Source organism: Cyprinus carpio, chromosome B7, assembly GCF_018340385.1.
Source record: "Cyprinus carpio isolate SPL01 chromosome B7, ASM1834038v1, whole genome shotgun sequence".
NCBI classification, from domain to species: domain Eukaryota; kingdom Metazoa; phylum Chordata; class Actinopteri; order Cypriniformes; family Cyprinidae; genus Cyprinus; species Cyprinus carpio.
The window spans coordinates 16,838,443-16,861,842 of NC_056603.1; the positions used below are offsets into that span (position 1 = coordinate 16,838,443).

Genomic DNA, 23,400 nt, shown 5'->3' on the forward strand with positions numbered 1-23,400 from the left:
CCAGATTTTCTATACCCATTGTCAAATAGGCCATTTCAGGATGACTTTTTTTTTACCATAAATTTTTCATCATGAAAATGGCCTTGTAAGATGGCGTGGTGTTTAAAAAACGAAATAGTTTAGCGTCTCAGGATGTACTACTGGTGAATGCATGGCAGCAAAGTAGGTAAGATGATGCAAATGCTGAAAACACAAAGAAAGATCAAGGTAGGTAGAGAAAAAAAAAACTAGGATTTAAAGGATAGTTCACCCACAAATACAAATTCTGTCATTTCAATTTCTTTCTTGCTTGCTTGTCACCAGAGCTGTTTGGTTTCCAGTAATCTTCAAAAAATCTATTATGTTCAACAAAAGAAAGTCTTGTAGTCACACATTAATATAGGAATTAGTAAATTCTTTTCTGTAATTTAATCAGAAGTCATAACGTGAAGAAACATGCAGGCAATGTTTATACATTGCTCGTCTTGGACGCTGTAAAAACGGTAAACAATGCATTCTGGGCCTCGTCACCTGCCGTAATACGTCAGTTGCAAATAATCACGTGACGTGACTTGTGTAAGTTACAGATCTTTGGGCGGAATGGTTCGTAAGATGTCTGTAAAAGGCTGATTGCGCAGTCACAACACTTGGAAATATCGTTGGAGGAGCTTTTCTTCTGGTGCTGAGTGTCAGAACATTTCGCCGAGGGGCATTTCGACCCAGCCCGTCTAATTCGCCATCACAATGCTGAACTTCTGTCCTCAGTGTGGCTCAAAGTTACAGTCTGGTTTCAGGTTCTGTCCGTCCTGCGGCGGGAGACTGCCAGAAGACCTGCCCGAAGCTGCAGCTCCACAGCCACCCGAACCACACCCACACTCCGTGCTTTCAACTGTGAGCGCCATGGAAGGTAAAAACCACCTTTAGTTCGACCAGTTATTTTAATTACATTGATCCGGAAAGTTAGGCTACAGTTCGTTTCGCATGAGAGTCCAAATCAAAGAAGCAGAACAAGATGACAATGCTTTGATTCATCATAACTTAAATACTTAAGTACATTACAACTGTTTAGTATATCTCCAATGATTAGATAACCATTTATTGATTCATAGGTAACGTTAAATTGAGCTGATGGCGTGGTCCACTTTTCATTATTCACTTGTTATTTAGCTGGAGACTAAAACTCCCAAACTGTGGCAGGATTCAAAGGACTTATTTAACTCACTGACTGAATATGTGCTAATGCGATCTATGCTGTGCATTGTTATGATATTGGTTAACCAGACATAAACCAGTCATATTTGTTTGATGTGAATTGGGATCTGTGTTGTGCATTGTTATGATATTGGTTAACCAGACATCAACCGTTTTTAATACTGATAATAATCAGAAATGTTTCTTGAGCATCAAATCAGCATATTAGAATAATTTCTGAAGGACCATGTGACACTGAAGACTGAAGTATGGTTGCTAAAAAAAATCAGCTTTACAATCACAGGAATAAATTAGATTTTACACAGTATTACTTTTTATTGTAGTTGTAATTCATCAATCAAATACAGACTTGGTGAGCTTTAGAGACTTCTTTCAACAACATTAACCCACCCCCCCCCCCCCCCCACCCCAACGTTTGAATGGTAGTATATGCAAAATACTTGCATGACTGACTGAGCTTTTATTCGGACCTCAGTTGCTTCTTTTAAAATCAGTATTGAAAAAACAGTAATCCACATTCTTTTTGTAGTCGATTCTGCTGGAGACTCCTCACCATTTGCACTGAATCGCCCAATTTTGCGTTCAACATGGCGGAATACCTTGGGTAGCACAGCCACGCACTCTTTAGGTGAGTTTAAGGGTGTTGTGTGTTCCTAGTTTAGAAACAAAGGCTTTGTAGGCGTGCTAGAATTTGTGTGAAAGATGACTGCTTTGTTTCAGATCTGAAGTCTTTGCTATCTTCTCGAAAATGAAAAGCATCCCCTCTGGTTACAGACAACATCGGCTATAATAACTCAAACCTCAGGCAGACGCACTATAATGTGAAACACTAGACATTATCTTTAAAAAATGGCATGTTTTATTATAGCTGAAGGTAATTAGATGCTCCTGTTGTTTTGAATAGATATCAAGAAAGGTTACATTATTACATATAGAAATGTTCTTCTAAATGCAAATCATCAGTGTTATAATATTGAATGCTGAAGGATTTTATGTGAAAAACCTCTGCTTTGTTTCAGATAAGAAGTCACTGAAATCTCCACGAAAAGGAAAGGCATCCCCCCAGGTTAAAGAACAAGAGGAGGTGAAACAAACTTTTTCGGTCACATTTCAAACTCCAGGTAAGATGTTGTGTGCTGGGAAACTCTGTTGTTTTAAAATTTTTTTTTGGTGTCATTTTTTAATCTATGTATGATTTTGTGTGATTTTAATGTTTAGTCATATAGTAAAACGCAAATGTGACCCAATCATTTTTACACCTGTTTACAATTAAATACATATTTAGGAGATTTTTAATAGTGTGGCCTGAAATGTATTGAGTGCTGCTTTATTTCAGATAAGACATCTTCGATGTCACCTCGAAAACACAAGGCTTCCCCCCAGGTTAAAGATGAGGAGGCGAAGCAAACCTCTTCAGTTATTCAAAGCTCATGTAAGATGCACTTTATAGAGGACAGGCTGCTCTATATATATTGAAAATTATGTTTAGTGATTTCTAAAAGTGATTGCATCACATTTCTTTATTTTGTTTCAAACTAAATGGCAAAAATAGCTAAATGTTTTTTTGTATTATTATTTTTTTTTGTATTTTGTGGGTTTTTAGCCAAATGCAAATCCAGGAAGCGGGTGTGCGCTGTTGAGACCGTCCCGGAGGGTACAGTGGTTTGTGACCAGTCCAGCAAAAAGTGGAAGCTGGTTGAACTTCTGTGGCATACAGAATTAGATCTGACATATGCAGGTAAGGGTTGTGTTTATGTGGATTATAGAATTGGTTATTGAGTTTGGTGGTTGGATGTTTTTATGTATTTTATTTCTTTTTTTAGTTTTTTTTGTCAGATGGTTAAGATAATAATAACACCAATGCATTAAAGGTGGTTTATGAATCTATGTATTGTATGTGGCTTATGAATCTAAATATTGTCTGTCTGATCTAATCTAGTGTGCCAGGCAAATCAGCACGCAGACTCAAATGAATGCAAGTACATGTTGCGACTGGTGAGTGCTGTGTTCACACAGTGTAGTGTGTTTGTGTGCAAGTGTTTGTGAGGAAGGTCTTGATGACTTTGTGTTCTCTTTCTCAGGGTGCTAAAGAGGGATACCTGTTTAATGAGCAGAACTTCCATCTGAGAGCAGCCAAACCTGATGCAGGTCAGTCATTTTAGCACTTGTAATGGGTATATAAAGACCCAGTTTAGTGCAGCTACAGGCTTATAACCACAAGTTTCTCTTTCTTTGTTAATAGTGGAGAAATGGTTGAAATTGCACAAATTGGACTTTCTTGGGATTCCCTCCTGTGTAGGGTTCGGTCTTCATGAAGCATATAGGTGTGTGGGTTTATATCCTGATGTTCGTAAACTTTTATAAACTATTATACACTTCTGTTCAAATGTTTGGGCTCAAAAAATATAATTTTTAAAGAAATTATACTTTTATTCAGCAAAGATGCGGAAAAATGTCAGTAAAGACGTCTATTTCATATGATGTTGTTCTTTTAAATTTGTTATTCATCAAAGAATCCTGAAAATATGTATGCTTGGTTTTCCCCCAAATATTAAGCAGCACAGCTGTTTTCAAAATTGACAATATGAAATGTTTTTTCAGCACCAAATCAGTATGTTAGTTTGATTTCTGAAGGTTTGTGGAGTAATGGCTGCTGAAAATTCAACTGCCATCACAGGAATATTTTTTGTTTAAATATAAAACTAGAGAACAATTTTAAAATCTCATAATATTTTACAATATTACTGTTGTACTGTTTATATATTTTTTTTATCAAATAAAAGCAGACTTGCTAGCCATAAGAGACTTTTTTCAAAAGCATTTAAATTTTTTTTACTGTCCTTGAATGGCAGTGCATATATAATCATAGATGTCAGTACATAGTGAGAAAGCCTCAAGACTTTTAAGATAAGATGTTACTGTCAGACAAGTAAATAATTATATTGACATTACAAAAATTGCTTTTGAAGCCAATATATTATTTATTTATCATAGTCTTATAGACAACAGCAATTCATTTTGCAACTGAGAAGTGGTGGAATGTATTTACATACATTTTTCCATATCCCGTCTGTAATAATGTTAGTCTTTGTGATTGTGTACACTGACGTCTTTGATCATTGATTTGCATTTCACTGATTTTCATAATCTTGCATTGTGAGCACCACATTCTATGATTGTGTGTAAAGATAAAAACAGTTCAATGAGCATGAGTTCACTGTGGAATCTAATCATAATCATATTCACTTCCCTGCAGGTTTTTAGTTTTTCCTAGCATGGGTGATACTCTACAGACAGTCATGGATGAAGGGAACAATACTCTATCTGAGAAAGCTGTGATCCAGCTTGCACTGCGACTAGTGAGTGTGCTATTAAACGACGTTCAGATTTGTTTCCATTTCCCTAGCAATGCCGTTCTTTATGAAAAGGCTGTATATATAGTATGTGTGTGTATGTGTTTTGTAGTTGGATGCACTGGAATTCATCCACGAGAAGGAATATGCCCATGCAGATATCCATGCTGGAAATATTTACATCAACACTGACAGTCACACCGAGGTCAACAAGCATGTCCCTTTTGAACTGAACACATATACTCTATATATTACTTAAGTATTAAAGCATTTGTTTGTTTGTTCGTTTGGTAGGTTTTCTTGTCAGGCTTTGGTCATGCATTTAGGTTTTGTCCTGGTGGAAAGCATGTGGAGTACAGACAGGGTAGCCGCACTGCACACCAGGGTAACATCAACTTTATCAGCGTGGATTCTCACAAGGGAGCTGGTGAGCATCACTCAGTTCAATGCATTACTCACTTTATCCATGTAAGAAAGCAAGTCTAATTTGCATGTGTATGGGTGTTTTGCAGGTCCCTCTCGTCGTAGTGACCTGCAGTCTCTGGGTTACTGTATGCTGTACTGGATGACAGGCTCACTACCCTGGAGTCAGCTCTCTCAAACAAGCTCGGCTATTGCTGCAGAGAAGGAGAGGTCAGTAAAACCACAAAAACATCTTCATCAGTTGCATAAACTGCTTAAACAAGCCTTACAAGTTAGTCATTAATTTGTTTTTCAAGACTGGTCACAACTTTATGTCAGTTACATAAGAAGGTAAATTTGAATCCAGAAAGTAAGACTGATTACCCCTTGGCTAACTGCTATGTGGTCAGACTAGTTTTTGTAACAGAGTAACATAAAATAATAATAACATAGTGGCTTATCATATACTTTTGACCAGGAGTAGTGTGGTATAGTTGTTAAAGTTTCAAGAAACAACCCTTTACTGTGAGCAACATGTTTTTTTTTACGAAGTGTTTGATACTAAGGACCCCTAAATATGATGGACCACCTTGTTAAAATAAAAAGGAACTATATATTTTAAGGCTTGTTAATACTTTGTTAGAAAAACATATGTTTGTAATAATTGGTCTTGAATAAAATGTGAATAATAAAATTTTAAAAATAAAGTATTACTATAAGTAGTAATACTAGTGGTAGTATTACTAATAGTTTATATAACAAATAATTGTAAACATTTTTTGCATCTTTTCTTTACAATTTTCTGTGGACCCCCTAGTACCCCCTTGGGGGTCCTTCTTGGAGTCCAATTTTAAGAGAGCTGAACATAATCTATAAAGGCGTTTCTTACAAATAAATTTGTTTAAAAAAAAAGTATACAAATATTTTTTTTGCTAATAAAGAATAAATTATTCTTATTTCCACCCTAGCTTGTGTACTGCATCTGTTGCTTACTTTTGTAACTTGCTTTTTGCAGTGCTGCAGATATTGTTGGCTCTTGTATGATAAATTGCTTGTGATGTTCCTCATTAAAAAGCATCTTAATTAAGAAATGAAGGTTGCTAGTCCACAATGAGCCATTAGCTTTCATTGGCTTTTGAAAAAGGCCTTTAGTCCAGAAGAATCGTCCCTTTTTTGAGTGTACTTTTAATCTGTTTAAATACAAGCGACTGCTATCTGACTGCGTCATCATACCATATGCACTTAGAATCATAAAGGAACATCGCTACTGGATGTACAATTTTCAAGAATTAAAACATACCACTTTACAGAGGTAAGGCTACAGTTATGTGCTTTTATGTATGTTTTCTGCCTGCCTACAGGTATATTTCTGATATCACTGGACTTTTGAGTGGCCATTACAAACAGAAGAAAGCTTCAGGTGAGCATGCTTGTTTCTATTCTCACTTCATGCGCTTAGTGCTAGCGAAGATGCATATGTAATGTGTTTTTTTTTGTTTGTTTTATACAATTTAGGTGCATTACAAAAATACCTGTCTAATGTGATGAGCCTGCAGTATACTGAGAAACCAGATTACACACTTCTGAAAGCTGGGCTTCATGAGAGCTTACAGAAGATGGGTGGGAGTCTGAAAGAATCACTGAATTTGCAGGTAACACATATTCCAATATTTACATGACTACTCCTATATATTGTCCCCATATTATAGGTAACATAGTCCTCCAGTTTCATTCTCATGTATATAATACAAAAATGACAAGGTACCTGTAAAAAATTAATTGTTCAGGTGCAACATTTAAGTCGGCAACTTGTATTCATGATCATGCTTGACAATATGTGAAGTCTCAGTCTCACTTGTTTCTTTTTTTTATTTACAGGTGAAACCATAATGACAAGAGTTTACAGGTGTGGAATGTGGATTTGATGGTTTTATGGAATGTTTAAGAAAGTTTTAATGTTTTACAAGCACCTTTTATTGCAGTTTTTACAATGATATTGATGTGTGCATGTTTTCTCTCATAGCTCGAGTTTTAATCACTGTGATTTAGTAGTTGTTGTTTTATTTTTTAAATAAGAAAACAATGTTTATTTGTAAGGGTGACTTTTTTATATACAAATCATTTCTCCCCGTTACATTTCATGCTATAGGTGAAGGTAAAGGTTTTGTTTTACGTTTACACTTTTGGAAAGGACATGTTCATGTTATAAAGGGAATTCTTTTAGGTATTTTACCTTTAAAAAAAATTATATTGTACCTTTCTAAAAAATAATAAACAACAGTACCCAAAAACTTACTTATTTCTGTTTTTTGATGATCATTGCTACCGCAAGGAGGCATCAAAGATTCAAACTTATATGATTGTAACGGAACTCAAATGGCCAAGTGTTGTTTTCTACACGGAACCAAAATATAGCCTCAGTGTTCAATAAGGAGGCGCGAAGACTTTGATGAGCTCGTTTATTGTATGTACACTAATGGACAGTAACAGATAAGTTACACACCACGAATCCACCAAAGATAAAGCGTAGCCAAATGGCTGAGCTGGAGCCGTGGATCGAGAAACTCATCCAAAACTACGGCCAGAGCCAGTGTGAAACGACTGTGAAAGACAACGTTGTCGGTGTAAGTAGTAGCAAAGGTGTGTGTTGATCACCTGTGTGGAGTGTCGCGTGAGTACCGAAGCGCGGGTGTGTGTGTGATATCTCAGACTCGCAGCGGATGGAGCACACAGATGTCTGTATGCGGTTCATGTCCGATGGGAGTGCTGTCATTCCCGCGGTGCGGAGCGACGCCGCGTGGGAGCGTCTGCAGGAGTGAGGGACCTATTAATCCTCTGTTATGACACCACTCACTACACACCTGAGCCCCTGTTTTTATCTAACTCATCTGGATAATCGGGCCCAGTGAAAATCGTGCTGAAATAAGCACAATCTAGCTGTTACAAGGGCTCTGATCTTCTGCCTTGCGGCAACTGTTGCCTTGAATTTTGCACGTGCATGAGTGAATTTCAGAGAACACTACTTTCAGTTTTAGTGCAAATGACAGTAATTCAATCAAACTCAGATATGACCGTGGCAGAGCTTTGTCCTCTGTTTCTTCAGCTTGGAGGAGATGGAGTGTTTTACAGGCCTGCACAATGCTATAGTATATGTACGCAGCTTTGAATCATGAACCCTGATCTGGTATGTTATATGTATGCAATTGTTTTCATCCCAGCCTCTCAACATTTTTCATTTTAGTGCTGATGCATTATAGCAGGGACCTTTTTCAAACCAATCAGCCATCGGATAGAGTCAGAGCAAGGTGACAGGTGACACCCTGATATATAGTGCATAAGTATGACCTAAAATTCATACAGTGGCCTAAACGTTAATATTGCGCCCTATTGATGTTTATAGTAATTTTGCTTATGATGCAAAAATATTTTTTGTTGATTTTCAGAGTTCTATTTTAATTTAACTTCATTCTTTATGGTGGAGGTTATAAAGCATTTAGCTGAATTTCAGCTTCATGGCAGTATATCTGGTTGAAAAGTTTAATCTATTTTCATTGAACAGTTTTCAGGCTTGTCTTGTCTAGAAAATTCATGTAAATTGAACTTAAAATTAAATGAATAATTAATCTTAAATCACAGTTGTATTTCAGGCTTTTAGGAGTCTTGGCTCATTGTCTCACCTCTTTCTTCCATATTATTCCATTTTCCAAATTACTTCCTACTCTGTAGTGTAATATCCAGGAAAAAGTTGCAAAGTGCAAAAAAAAAAAAAAAGGGATGAATATATTTTTTAAATAAAATCTTTTATTGGGTAGAAATTGTGATTTTAAATATATATATTTTTTAATTCTTTTAAATTCTTCAGCTTTGGAGAACCACTGCCTCGGGGAGTTGAAAACACTGTGTTAAGGTGAATTTTCGCAGGTGAAGTGTAGTCATTTTAGTGGAAATATGCCTAGCTGGGAATTCAGATTTCTCAGTGGTTTCAAACTGGTCACACAGATTCACCATACTGACCAACAGATAGCTGCTTGGTTTAGAAATGACTTCTGTGTGAACTGTGCTTCATATACAGCTACACTATTGACGATAGACTATTTTGCTTGCAGAATTTTGCACTTTTAAGTACGTGTTTGTTTTGTTTGCTTTTTTATGTTGTTGTTTTTTTAGGCATCTTGCCAGTTTTACTTGAATGTCAATCAAATGAACGTAATATGAATCGCCTCAAAGCACCACCACCCCCATGTCTCACTACTAAGCGTGCAAAGTGATGTTTCCTAATTGCACTAAATCAATAACAATTAATCTTTGTTAAATGAATTATCTTTCAGTACAACTCTCTCATCAGTCAGAGATCAGATCATAAAGACATGGAGGTGCGTTGACCTTCTTTACAGTTTGTGTGAACGTACATCACACACAGAACTGCGGCGTGTTTTTAAGATGATGTGTTGAACGGTTAGTGTTAATTGTATTGCTCTCTGTCAGATCCCGCAGGGAGGGTTCAGTAAGTTCAGCCTCTGGTAAGGATCACACACACACACACACACACACACACACACACACACACTCTTTGTCTTTGTGTTTCTTTGAATAGCTTGCATGTACACACACCTCTTGCATTGAATGCCTGTAATTTGGATTCGTAATGTCATTTATAAAGCGAAGACACAGAAATGATAAAGATGTGCATAAAATATGTACCTAATTTCCCAGGGGTCTCGCTCTCGTCTCTGTTGGACGTGTGGCACAATGACATTATAATAAATATTCTGAATGATGCAACGGAGAAAATAACCATGTCTGCAACATATTGTCCTAGTGTGGCGACACCTACTCACTGGCACCGAGAGAGGCTTCACTGGAGGGTAAAGCTGCTTCCTTGGAAACTTAAAGGCACCAGCTGTTGACCAGACAAATTATTATTGCGAATGGGTGTGTTTTTTCCAGGGACAGGAGCAGTTCATTGTCCCCGTGCCTTTTCTTCTCATCCCGGAGGAACAGAGGGAGCTGATGACAGCTGATCCCAGTACTGTCTGCTGTCTAATTAATTGCTTTTTTCATGACAACCCTTTGGGCATTCAACTAGATTTCAACGTGCATGTGGCGCACTGTGCATATGTGTTTTTGTCTCGTGTACGTCAGTGCGCGCAGGTGCAGAGAGTGAGAGTGAGATGCCAAATGACTTTGCCCCGCCCCCTGAAGAATCACATCCAACCAGCGCGTTGAGTGCAAACCAAACAATGGCCGCTCAGGATGGTTTAAGTGGCTCATGTCCAGATGAAGGACACACAAGACCAGGTGAGATTTTACAAAAGAAAGTCAGAGCTGTTCCAAGTAGATGGTGTGTTATTAAACCCATCCCTCCATCTCCCAGAGGTTTTGTGTGGAACGGGGGAGCTGTCTGGGGACAGAGAGAGCCCATGGGATATGTTCACACAAGAGCCGGCTCTATTAGGTAGACGTTCCACCTCAGACTCAAATGGTAATTTCCTGTTTATGCATGTATTTATTACAATAACAGCGCGTCGTTGTAATTGTGCACTAAGCATTTCAATCATTTTTGTGCTGATACAGACCCAGAACAAGAAAGTCAATCACTTTTAAAGAAAGCCCCCCCCCCATTGCCTGTAGCAACAAGCACCCAAGACCAGTTCTCAAAGCAGATCTCTGGAGGGCTGTTGGTGGACAGCATTACACTCAGTCAGAGGCCAAAACAGACCCAGTTTAGTCTGTCCCACTCGAACGATAAGTCTTTCAGAGACCCCAGTCAGGAGCAAGACAAAGAGCGTGCGCTGAGTCCTCCCCCGTGGCTCGTCCATAGTACAGCCCCACCCTCTGAACAGAGGCCCTCGGCGTCTCCTTTCACCAAACCCAGAAAAGTGAGTGTAAATGACATATATGATATTTTGCTTTGTCCGATCTGGGCAGTATGGCTCACTTGTGTAATATATGATTAATGCTTTCTGTGGGATTAACCAAATTTAAACTATACCTAGTCCTAATCTATTTGTGTATTGCATCAGAAATGTGGCTACATTGTCCCAGCTTCCCTGTTGCAGGTGCACTCAGATGGAGCGCCTTTTTCCTATTTGTATCATCCAGAGCCTCAGGTTGCCACAGCCCTTGGCCATTTCCAGTGAGTATGATGTGTTCCCCACTGACACATGCTGATTATAACATGCTTGTAATGTGATGGCCAATGATCTAAGAACTGTTTTGTATTCTTGTACTTGCACAATACCAGTCAAAATTTTGGATGTATATATATTACTGACTCTCAAATTTCCTAAAAAAATATTAAGCGGCAACTGTTTTCAACTTGGATAATAATGAAATGTGTCTAGAGCAGCAAATCGGCATATTAGAATGGTTTCTGATGGATCATGAGACCCTGAAGACCCAAAATTCAGCTTTGCATCACAGGAATAGATTACATTTAAAAATATATCAAAATAGAACATAGTTATTTTAAATTGCAATAACATTTCACAATATAAGCAGTTTTATTATTTGAATGCATAAGAGACTCAAAAACATTTACAAATTGTACTGACCCCGAAAACATGAATGGTAGAAAGGTAATGTATGCATGTATATTTTACTGTAATATTTTTATTGTAATTTTTTTGTAAACTAAAAAATAACAAAATATTTTAATTTTTATATTTTATATATATAATATAATACAAAGTATATATTTGATATATATATATTATATATAATATTTATGTGTATACAATATATTTTTTATTGTATTTTTCATAATTTAAGCATATGCCTTTAAATTAAAAGGTTTTTAAATTTTGTGAAACAGTTTTGACTGCTTGTGTACCTATAATAAAGCTTTCTAGGTTTGAAATCTGAAAACCAGATTAACATCAGAAAAAAATGAGAGCAGAGTGTTAGCTACACAGTGGACATAAGTGTGTAACATCAGCAGTCCAGAATGAAGACTAAAACCAAATCCCTTTGGAATGAAGCCATCGTCTTTCAACCTAACCACAGTAACCTACACCCCTCATATTCAAGATCTATTTATTGGTTGTTGCTGGTTTCTACCTGTGTGTGTGCATCTGTCTAGAATCCCAGGGCATCTGATACAGTGGGCGGTGTGTTATCTGGGGACCTCTGACTGTGCAGATGTCAGCCCTGAAGCTGGTTCATAAACCATTACCTCAAATGACAGTTTAGTTTTTTTGTTGTTGTACAAAAGTTTTTTTTTTTTTTTTTTTTTTTTTTTAAAAGTCCAAAAATGATGAATAATAGATGCTGCTGTCTTAAGTGTAACTTAATTGCACTGTGTAAATTATAATAAATGTAATATACAAATACTATGACCTGTGTTCAACCTAATTTGTATAATTTAATCACAATTTTACTTACGTAAACCATGTTTCTCTCTTTTAAGCAATGGTATTAATGCTTTTTACTAGACAAAAACTTTAATTTGTCACAAAGAAATGACTGAAGGTGTGCACACTGCCGAAACACAAAGGCATCACATTTCAAAATAAAACAGAGTGAAGATGGAGATTTGTTTTACACAATGATAATCAACACTAAATTATACATCTGAAAATGTGAAGATAATATATTCATCATGTGTTCATCATGCCATTAAATAAAAAGGATTATTATGAATATGAAAAACCTAAATAGACTATATACACACACACACTTTCTTTTTTTCTAATTTTTTTTAAAATAAATTGATACTTTTATTATTAAATTGATAAAAATGTATTTATAGAAAATACTTTTGTTACAAAAGGCTTTTATTTTGAATAAATGCTGTTCCTTTTTAACTTTATATTTATTAAAAATTTTTTGAAAAAGTACCCTAGCTTCCAGATCTATCCAGATCTCTCTCTCTCTCTCTCTCATATATCTATATATATATACAGTAGTCAACATTTGAAGTGGATCAAAAGAGTTAATCAAAGTTTTCCTAAGATAAGAACACATTTTCGTTTTAGGACAACTGATGAAAGGTTTTGATCCACTTCAAACGTTGACTTGTGTATATATATATATATATATATATATATATATATATATATATATATATATATACTCGATTTATGTATGTATGTATGTATCTATCTATCTATCTATCTATATACACTCACCTAAAGGATTATTAGGAACACCATACTAATACTGTGTTTGACCCCCTTTCGCCTTCAGAACTGCCTTAATTCTTCGTGGCATTGATTCAATAAGGTGCTGAAAGCATTCTTTAGAAATGTTGGCCCATATTGATAGGATAGCATCTTGCAGTTGATGGAGATTTGTGGGATGCACTTCCAGGGCACGAAGCTCCCGTTCCACCACATCCCAAAGATGCTCTATTGGGTTGAGATCTGGTGACTGTGGGGGCCATTTTAGTACAGTGAACTCATTGTCATGTTCAAGACACCAATTTGAAATGATTCGAGCTTTGTGACATGGTGCATTATCCTGCTGGAAGTAGCCATAAGAGGATGGGTACATGGTGGTCGTAAAGGGATGGACCTGGTCAGAAACAATACTCAGGTAGGCCGTGGCATTTAAACGATGCCCAATTGGCACTAAGGGGCCTAAAAGTGTGCCAAAGAAAACATCCCCCACACCATTACACCACCACCACCAGCCTGCACAGTGGTAACAAGGCATGATGGATCCATGTTCTCATTCTGTTTACGCCAAATTCTGACTCTAACATCTGAATGTCTCAACAGAAATCGAGACTCATCAGACCAGGCAACATTTTTCCAGTCTTCAACTATCCAATTTTGGTGAGCTTGTGCAAATTATAGCCTCTTTTTCCTATTTGTAGTGGAGATGAGTGGTACCCAGTGGGGTCTTCTGCTGTTGTAGCCCAACCGCCTCAAGGTTGTGCGTGTTTTGGCTTCACAAATGCTTTGCTGCATACCTCGGTTGTAACGAGTGGTTATTTCAGTCAAAGTTGCTCTTCTATCAGCTTGAATCAGTTGGCCCATTCTCCTCTGACCTCTAGCATCAACAAGACATTTTCGCCCACAGGACTGCTGCATACTGGATGTTTTTCCGGACACGCCATTCTTTGTAAACCCTAGAAATGGTTGTGCGTGAAAATCCCAGTAACTGAGCAGATTGTAAAATACTCAGACCGGCCCGTCTGGCACCAACAACCATGCCACACTCAAAATTGCTTAAATCACCTTTCTTTCCCATTCTGACATTCAGTTTGGAGTTCAGGAGATTGTCTTGACCAGGACCACACTCCTAAATGCATTGAAGCAACTGCCATGTGATTGGTTGATTAGATAATTGCAAATTGAACAGGTGTTCCTAATAATCCTTTAGGTGAGTGTTTTTAGTACAGTGAACTGATTGTCATGTTCAAGAAACCAATTGTGTGTGGTGTGTGTGTGTGTGTGTGTGTGTGTGTGTGTGTGTGTGTGTGTGTGTGTGTGTGTGTGTGTGTGTGTGTATATATATATATATATATATATATATATATAGTATATATGTATAAATGTATGTATAAATGTATAAATGTATGTATATATGTATATATATATGTATATATATATATATATGTATGTGTATATATGTATGTATATATGTGTATATATGTATATATATATGTATATATGTATGTATATATGTATATATATATATGTATATATATATATGTATATATATGTATATATGTATATATATGTATATATACACACACACACACGCACCAAACCTGTTTGTTGAAATGATAGGATTATTGAGTGGACAAGCCCATCATTTCACTTATTTTATGCCATTTTTAAGATAATATAAAATATCACATGAGTAAATATATATATATATATATAAAACCACAACTTTTTCCAACATTGACAGTAAATCATCATATTAGAATGATTTATGAAGATTTATGTGACACTAAGGACTGGAGTAATGGCTGATTGAGTTTCAGCTTTGCCAACCATAGGAATAAATTACATTTTAAATTATATTAAAGTAGAAAACTGTTATTTTAAATTGTAATTGTATTTCACAATATTAATGTTTTACTGTATTTAAAACATAACAAAAGGGAAAAACACAGGAAAAAAATGAAATATTGTGAAATATTTTGTAAAATAATGTTTTTCTATTTTAATATACATTAAAATCTAATTAAATCCTGTGATGCAAAGCTGAATTTTCAGCATCATTACTCCAGTCTTCAGTGTCATATGATCCTTCAGAAATCATTTTGAAATTTTTGGAACCTGTAATAATTTTTTTTCAGGATTCTTTGATGAATAACAAGTTAAATATTTTTATTTAAAATATAAATCTTTTCTAACAATATATTCTACAGTTCAAAAGTTTGGGGTCAGTACATTTTTATTATTTATTTAATTTTTTTTTTTTTTTTTTGGAAGAAATTACATTTTTACAAGGATGTGCTTAATTCTTAAGAAGTGATAGCAAAGATTTATAATGTTAGAAAAGATTTATATTTGGAATAAATGCTGTTCTTTGTAACTTTTTATTCATCAAAGAATCCTGAAAAAAGTATCGCAGTTTCCAAAAAAATATTATGCAGCACAACCATTGCCAACATTGATAATTCTAATAAATGCCTGATAAATCAGCATATTAGAATGATTTATGACACTTTATACTGGAGTAATGGCTGATGGAAATTCAGCTTTGCATTATAGAAATATATATATCATATATTATGTTTTTAAAGGATATTAAAATAGAAACCATTATTTTATATTGTAATAACATTTTGCAAGATTACTGTTTGTTTCTGTATTTTTGATCAAATAAATGCAGCCTTGATGAGCATAAGAGACTTCTTTTAAAAAACCATTACAAGTCTTTCTGATCCCAAACTTTTGACCGGTAGTATTTGATCAGAAAATGATTTCAAAGAGTTTTCAGAGAAAGCTGACCTGGAGGGGCAGTAACGATCCGAAAGCGCCTCTGACTGAATCCGCACGAAGAAGACCCCAGAAAGAGAAAACAAAAGTCCCCCTGGGTTTATTCCCTCATGGTCTTGTTATGCCAGCTAAAAAACGACAAAATTATCCCGAAACGGGTAAAAAGAATAAGAAAGAGAAACGAGATGAACTCGCCGTGATTAATTCGGATTTGAGGGATGAATCTGTCCAGAAAGGCATGAGAGACGCATGGCAGAGGAAAGAGAGCTACACTAATGGTATGTTTGAGTGAGCTTACATGAGTTCAACACTCTTTTATACAGTTACTGTTAACTTAGCAGAAAAGAGCAGAATCTGTTTGCTTTTTAGAGATGAAGTGTATTTGTCACGTCTGTGAACCCCTGCTTTCTCTGTTGTGTTCAGGTGACATCCAGCTGGACTGCGAGCCCTTCCCTCACTGTCAGATCACTCATTTCCTGCAGAGCGAGGGCTTTGTGGAAAGTCTGCAGGCAGAGCTCCTGCAGCTGAATTTCAACAGCAAGTCAAATGATTTGTACAAGTTTCAACAGGTATCAGTCTGAATTATAGGTATATATTACGAAGAAGTGAGTTCTGAGTCCTGAATTCTGTTTCTCCTGCAGTCAAATGATCTGAGAGAGAGAAAAGAACATCACATCTCACAAATAAGGTGCGCCAGAGTTCACGTGAGCTTCTGCGTGAAGGTTTCTGTCGTAGTTTTGCTCACAGAGATATTGTTTGTTGGGATCTCAGGTCTGTGATCTTTGGGGAGTTTCGTGTCTGGTTGTCAGAGGTGTTGCAGGTGGATCTGGAGGCGACTGTCGATATATCCTGTGCAAAGTACGAGCATACAGGTAAACCATCTGACCACTTCTCGACCAGTCAACGGGGAGCAGACCAGGGGATGCTGTGCAGCTGGTGTGCTCTCAGTGGGTTTCTTGATGTCTCTCGCTGCTCTCTGTGCAGATGTTTTGCTGTGTCACGATGATGAGCTGGAGGGACGAAGAGTTGCGTTCATCCTCTATCTGGTTCCTCCCTGGGAGGTGAAAGATGGAGGGACACTGGACCTGTTCAGCACTGATGGTGTGTGATACAAGAGCACACAGTCATTTTACCCACAAAATTTGTCTTATTACGTTTAAAATAAGTTAAATCATGCCATTTGAGTCAACATGAAACAGCTGAAACATGATATATAAGAAAAAAAAAATCATATTTTTATGTAAGATTATACAATATGTACTAATGAATCATACACAAGGACCATGCGTAAATATACTTAATTGTTGGTTAATTAATAATTGTGTGTTTTTCACAGAACACTGTCAGCCTGTGAGTGTTGTCAAGTCTCTGCTTCCTTGCTGGAACTCTCTGGTGTTTTTTGAAGTGTCCCCCGTCTCCTTTCATCAGGTAGTTAGGAAAAAGTGTTGTTTTTGTAGGATTTTTATACTATTATAGTATTTCTTAATATTTTGAATTAGCTTTTATTTGTATGATTTTAGTTACCAAGCAAGGCAACACTTCACATTTGTACTTTTTTCACTGTTTATGTTTTTCATCTGATTCAGTATTATGTCAGTTAAATATGATTTTTAACAGTTTTAGTTAAGTCCACCCTATAATAAAAATTCTGTTATCATTTACTCAACTTTATGTCATTACAAATTTAATAATGAATTTAATATATGAAATATGAATTTAAGATATTTTCAGGAATATTGGTACCTAATCAGTTTCGGCTCCCGTTGACTTCCATTGTATGAAAAAAAAAATACATGGGAACCGAATCTGTTTGGTTATCAACATTCTTCAAAATATATTTTTTAGTTATTGTAGGCCATGTATGTTGGCTTTGTTCTACAATAAATAAAAATTCTTCAAAATATCTTCATTTGTGTCTTTTCAAGAATCACAACACTGGTCAGAAGGATTGGTTCTCCATTCATTAATGATTTACATCTGTTTTAATGAGCTAAACTGCAGTCTTCACTCTCGTAGGTGGCGGAGGTTCTTTCTGAGGAGAAGTGCCGTTTATCTCTGAGTGGCTGGTTTCATGGCCCTTCTCTACCAAGACCCTCACGCTACATTGAACCCCCAGTTCCCCGTCACACTCATATCCCCAAAGATGTAAGTCAAGTTAGCACGAGAGAACGTTTTTGCCAAAACTCGGCCTGTATCTTCTCAGTCTATATGTTTGTTATAGGAGAGTTTGCTATTTGAGTGGGTGAATGAGATGTACCTGGATCCTCGCTATCAGGCTCGAGTACAGCAGGAATTCGAAGAGAGTTCTGAGATTTGCTTGCCAAGTTTCTTACAGGTTGGTCATCGTTATTGTTATTAATCACACAAAAATGTTCAGTTATGTTTAATGTTTAGTAATACATATACAAATGTACATCAGGGTTTGGCAATGCACATTCATGAGCAAAACACATTTGTACATGCTTAAGATTAGTTTATATTACCTGTTAAATAAACTCTGCCAGAAGATGCTTTTATAAGGCCCTTTTAGTCTGTGCTGTTGTGGAGGTCCATGTATAATTGATGCAAAGGAGAAATTCCTGTAGATGTGAAATTTAGTGACATGTCCCATGCCTACACTAAGAGGCATCTAGTCAGAGAGTAAGTTTTAAATAATTAAGTGTCTAAGTTATTTATTTATATTTTTGCACATGTAAGACGTTTGCAGACTCCGCACAATATATGTTTGATGAATATGGATGTAAGTTTATGTTTATATTGTGTGCCAAATCACAGTTTTTTGTATGCATTAGCGGTAACATTTTTAACATGTAACAATTCATGTTTATTTCTTCTATTATATTTTTAAGTCATTATGAAATTGAAATTTACAATTTCATCTATTTACTAAATGCATGCTATTGATCCATGCATACGTTTTATTTTTTTATTGTTTTGACCTCATAATGTCCTCCAGAATGACCCGATTTCTCTCTAGTGACACATGTTGGACTTTATTATGACCAAATGCAAGCTTGCATTCAGATCTGCCTGTAATTCAACCAGCAACTGGATGGAGACCTAATGCGTTAACTAATGTTAAAGAAGTGTATTTGTGTTAATAAATACCTCCCTTTATCAGCCATATCACCCTGCAGCCCAAGACTGGTTGTCCACTGAAGCTAAGCAGGGCTGAGCCTGATCAGTACCTGGATGGGAGACCTCCTGGGAAAGCTAGGTTGCTGGTGGAAGAGGTGTTAGTGAGACCAGTAGGGGTTTCTCACCCTGTGGTCTGTGTGGGTGCTAATGCTGCAGTATAGTGATGGGGACACTATAATGTAAAAAGCACCGTCCTTCAAATGAGATTTTAAACTGAGGTCCTGACTGGTCATTAAAAATCCCATGGCACTTCTCGTAAAAAGTAGGGGTGTAACCCCGGTGTCCTTGCCAAATTCATTCATTCATCAGAAACTATTAGATCCTGTATTTGTACACACAATACTAAATATTGTAGAAACTTAATTTTCTGTAAAGTTGCTTTGTAATGATTTGTATCGTAAAAAGCGCTATACAAATAAACTTGAATTGAATTGAATTGAACAAGAATCTATAATGCTGATATCCTGAATTCTGCCCTTTAACTGTCAGGAGGAGAAACTGAGGCAGGTGCGCAGTGCACTGCAGTCGTCTGAGATCCAGTGGGAGCAGAAGGGGCCACCCAATAAGAGGTGAGAACCAAACCACCCGTCTTTTGTTTGATAATATTTCAACTATTAATCTCTTGCTGTCTGCACGTTTTGTTTTCTGGTATGTTTCATGTGATTTGTTTCTGTGCTCATGTATTAATGCCTGTCACTGTGTTTAGGTGTTATGGCTGTGTAGATATGCAGAGCGTCCCATCTTGTGTACAGGAGTGCTGGGAACTCCTCTCCTCTGAGTCATTCTTCATCCTCTTATCCAACCTGACCGGTCTGCGTCTGCACTATCTGTGTGGCGATGAGGATGAGAGTGAAAACGAAGATGGAAAGAGTGAGACCGAAAATGGAGGTGGAGAGGGAAATACACAAGCATCAGCATCCAGTACTGATGCTGGTGCTTCATCAACTGAGAAGAAAGACAAAGGTAATCAGCGTGTGCATTTTTTAAAATTATTTTTTATATTTGCAATCATTTTACTTGTGTGTTCTTGCAGGACCTCCTACTTGTGTAGGAGAACTGCGTCGCTGGACGCATGGCGACTATACATTGTTACATGATTCTGTCAAAAGAGAGTATGCATTGGATCTGCAGCTTCACATGGGCTGTGCAGGTATGAAATCTGACATATAAGTTTGCCCTTTTTGCAATTAGTTGATAAGTGTGTTCAGTATGATTTAATTTTGATTGAGGGACAAAGGATTGAAAAAAAGTGCAAGAGCATATTAGAGTCAAACATCAGCCTCTGTTTTTTCTATCAGGGTGGAAGTCAGAGTTTGGGGGATTTACATCCTATATTGCACATGATGAAGATGAGGAGGTAGGTGATGGCGTCGCACAATGTCAGTTTGTTTTCATTTAATGATTTATTATATTATAGCATATGCAAACACAGCAGACTAGTGCACATTATTTATTTTGTTGACACTGTGTTTTTTCCGTAGCTCCTGACAGTGTATCCTGAAGATAACTCCCTCGCTCTGGTCTACAGAGACAAAGACACCCTTAAGTTCATCAAGCATATCAATAATAGCAGCTCCAGCCAACTTTCTTCCCAGAATACCCCAGCATTCTATGACTTCTCTTTTAACTACTATGAATGATGAGAGAAAATCGAAAGTTTGATTGGCTGGCTGGCTGTATGCGAGTATACAAAAGCAGAGTGCTTTGGCTATACATTTCAAAACATTTTGAGCTTAGTTTACACAAACAAAAATAAGTTTGAACTTTTATTTTTTAATGTGCAAGGATTTACTCCCAACTACAAAATTTCAGTGTTAAGTGTGATTTTTGGAATGAAATGTAATCATTGATTGTTAAAAGAGCAGTTGTGCTCTGATGTCAATAAATGTTATTAATTAACATATGAATAATGACATCTGTGTTCATTTGAAGCCAATTGTGTTATACCACAGATCTATAACAAGTCTTAAACACCAAATCAAGTCAGTGAAAACATCAGTGAAAAAAAAAAAAAAATTTATATATATATACATATATGCAACCTGTATGCATTTCTTTAGACATAAAATAGTGCGAGAGCATTACTTTAGTTTAGTGGAGGTCCATGGGTGAGGCTCTTTATGTGTTTTGAGTGTGAATCTGCAGAGATTTGGACAGTTCGTGAAGAACGCTGTTATTACTTCTTGCGAGACCACACAATAACAGTGAACCTCTTGGAGCTTGACGCACTGCTTTGCTAAAGCTATCAGCTCAGAGTTAAGTTCAGGAGACGGGATTGTCTGCAGCTCCAGAACCTCTAGCGTGTTTGCATAACTTTGCCTGACTATCCGAACCTCATCCAACAGCAAAGTCCAAGTGAGCAGCCGAAGACATCGGACAGGGATGCTGGGCTGCAGTACCCCTGGAACGTGCAATTCGGGAAGGGTGTGGTCCAGCTCAAGTTCCACCCAGAGACGTGGGTGTCTCAGTTTTAACTCTAGCCATATCTGGTCACAGAGAGGCACGGTGTATTTGAGCGAACGTTCGCAACGGAGCTCTAGTTTCTTTAGTGCTGGTCGTTCTGGAAACATGAGATCTTTAAAGACGTCTTGTGAGAGACTGGCCTGGAAAACTCCAAGAACGCTGAGCGACTGGCAGCATTTCAGCACTTGCCTTAGCGTTTCAGCGTTGACGCCACACACCAGAGAGTGATTGTTGATGTAAAGACTTTGCAGAGCAGGACAAAGCATGGCTACACTCCTGACGAAGGAGTCGCTGAGGGTGAAGGGTACACCCTTTAGGTCAAGCACGGTTAGGGACGACCCGTTCGTCAGTATGTCCACTAAGCCTTGCTGCAGGTCCTGACCAGCATAAAAGAGAGGTGTGTTCCCCTCACAACAGATGGAAAGTCCTTCCATCCTCCCGTCACCCCTGGCAACTGCCTGCCGCAGCACCCACAGTGCTGTTTTGCGATTGGCTGGATCGGTCAGACACATTCTCAGTTTCAAATTTCTGACCAGTGGCAGAAGAGCAGAATATCTGTCAGGGACACTGGTTCCTGACTCACACCTAAGACCAGAGATAAAATACATAGCGTTATCAAACAATTAATCGCATCCAAAATAAAAGTTTTTGTTTTCATAATGTATGTGTGTACTGTGTATATTACGTACATATAAATAGACACACATGCATTAATATACTTAAGAAAATAAATAAAATATTTATATATAATACAAATTATAAATATATACATGTAAATATCTTCTAAATATATACTGTATGTGTGTGTATTTATATATACATAATAAATATATACAGTACACACACACATGTAAACAAAAACTTTTTTTGGAATGCAATTAATCACGATTAATCATTTGTCAGCACTAAAAATGTCAAATAGAGCAATACAAGCATCATTTCTGTTATTTATTGAGAATGTATTAAAGTTCATGTGGCAATTTTATGACAGTGTGGGGTTCAAAGTCTTAACTAATGACGTAACATGCTTTTATCAAGGTTCCTAATCAGCATAGAACCTTTGGTCAAATATGAAGAAGAAGAAGAAAGAAATCACACAGGAGAATTCTTTAATAACTAAAATGGAGAATGGAGAGCTAATGGAGACTTTAAGTCTCTTGGTTCTCAAAGGTTTCCAAACCCCAGAAATCTCACACCTTTTCTAAAATTTTCATAAGATCTCAACAATGTCTCAAACTGAACATATCAGTCTGCAATCAAAAATTTTCATTTTTAATATAAATGTAATAAATTATTATAACATAGGCTTATCTTTGTAATTTAAAGTTATAAAGTCAGTTAATTTATTGTAACTGTATGTACTCTTATTATTTCTCCTGGGAATTTTTAGGAGAAACCTGTGAGACAGTTAATACTTGCACGCAGTTTAATTGAGATCTCCATTAAGTCTCCTGAGATGTGAAAGAGCAATATCTAAGTAACAAAATAATCCTCTGGGAGAGTTTCCTTATATCAGACGGATACGAGACAAACCAACAGCTCTTACCTGACTTCAGTATCTTTCCATGAGCTTGGATGTGTCATGATATTAGACCAAGCCTTACAAACAGTAAATGCATTGCATTTGTCCTGTAAAGGCAGGAAGGAAAAAATATGTGCAAGGATCTCTTCTGGCAGATCCATTCCATTCCAAATCAGCCCTTTATCTTCTGTTAGCATTAAAATACACTTGAAACGGGTTATCTGATATTATAATCGAAAACCTCTTAATCCAGCACAGCTCGTGATGACTCTGCTGTCCGTTCGTCTGTCTGGAGCGGAATCATATACGTTCTCAAACTTCTGTACTTCCTCCTGCGTTACGAGTTCCGTTGTTAAACGCAGCGGTGAAAACAGATGTGGAGCGTTGAGCCAATCAACATAGAATGCGCGAAACTCTCAACCAATCAGAA

At 36.9% G+C, this 23,400-nt stretch overlaps 4 protein-coding genes across 8 annotated transcripts; 3 read left to right on the forward strand and 1 right to left on the reverse strand.

Annotated features, from left to right (window-relative positions):
• Window positions 1-507: 507 nt before the first annotated feature.
• On the forward strand, window positions 508-7,241 carry vrk3 (VRK serine/threonine kinase 3). 2 transcript variants are annotated; one of them, XM_042727560.1, is made up of 15 exons: window positions 508-886; window positions 1,721-1,819; window positions 2,211-2,312; window positions 2,528-2,623; window positions 2,795-2,929; window positions 3,131-3,186; window positions 3,273-3,339; window positions 3,434-3,515; window positions 4,448-4,550; window positions 4,657-4,749; window positions 4,839-4,971; window positions 5,057-5,177; window positions 6,308-6,366; window positions 6,462-6,598; window positions 6,825-7,241. In XM_042727560.1, exons 1-15 carry the CDS (start codon window positions 724-726, stop codon window positions 6,834-6,836), a joined length of 1,458 nt encoding a protein of 485 aa, XP_042583494.1. In that variant the 5' UTR covers window positions 508-723; the 3' UTR covers window positions 6,837-7,241. The 2 variants fall into 2 exon arrangements, with proteins under 2 accessions (XP_042583494.1, XP_042583495.1); XM_042727561.1 differs by lacking the exon at window positions 1,721-1,819.
• Window positions 7,242-7,348: 107 nt separating this feature from the next.
• On the forward strand, window positions 7,349-12,181 carry acd (ACD shelterin complex subunit and telomerase recruitment factor). Of its 4 annotated transcripts, none has more exons than XM_042727563.1 (8): window positions 7,349-9,466; window positions 9,660-9,811; window positions 9,894-9,972; window positions 10,089-10,244; window positions 10,321-10,428; window positions 10,521-10,825; window positions 10,970-11,082; window positions 12,028-12,181. In XM_042727563.1, exons 2-8 carry the CDS (start codon window positions 9,743-9,745, stop codon window positions 12,110-12,112), a joined length of 915 nt encoding a protein of 304 aa, XP_042583497.1. In that variant the 5' UTR covers window positions 7,349-9,466; window positions 9,660-9,742; the 3' UTR covers window positions 12,113-12,181. The 4 variants fall into 4 exon arrangements, with proteins under 4 accessions (XP_042583497.1, XP_042583498.1, XP_018962436.1 ...); XM_042727564.1 differs by having other exon boundaries at window positions 7,349-7,570; XM_019106891.2 differs by having other exon boundaries at window positions 7,350-9,811.
• Window positions 12,182-15,860: 3,679 nt separating this feature from the next.
• Window positions 15,861-20,892, forward strand: ogfod1 (2-oxoglutarate and iron-dependent oxygenase domain containing 1). Its single transcript, XM_042727565.1, has 13 exons — window positions 15,861-16,125; window positions 16,271-16,416; window positions 16,489-16,535; window positions 16,619-16,719; window positions 16,832-16,948; window positions 17,184-17,275; window positions 17,864-17,992; window positions 18,069-18,182; window positions 19,475-19,554; window positions 19,692-19,948; window positions 20,019-20,135; window positions 20,284-20,342; window positions 20,467-20,892. The coding sequence occupies exons 1-13, from the start codon at window positions 15,969-15,971 to the stop codon at window positions 20,623-20,625; spliced, it is 1,575 nt and encodes a 524-aa protein (XP_042583499.1). The 5' UTR covers window positions 15,861-15,968; the 3' UTR covers window positions 20,626-20,892.
• fbxl8 (F-box and leucine-rich repeat protein 8) lies at window positions 20,739-23,303 on the reverse strand. The gene is made up of 2 exons (XM_042727566.1): window positions 22,995-23,303; window positions 20,739-22,033 (listed from the first exon to the last, which is right to left on the reverse strand). Exons 1-2 carry the CDS (start codon window positions 23,165-23,167, stop codon window positions 21,067-21,069), a joined length of 1,140 nt encoding a protein of 379 aa, XP_042583500.1. The 5' UTR covers window positions 23,168-23,303; the 3' UTR covers window positions 20,739-21,066.
• Between the last annotated feature and the right edge of the window lie 97 nt (window positions 23,304-23,400).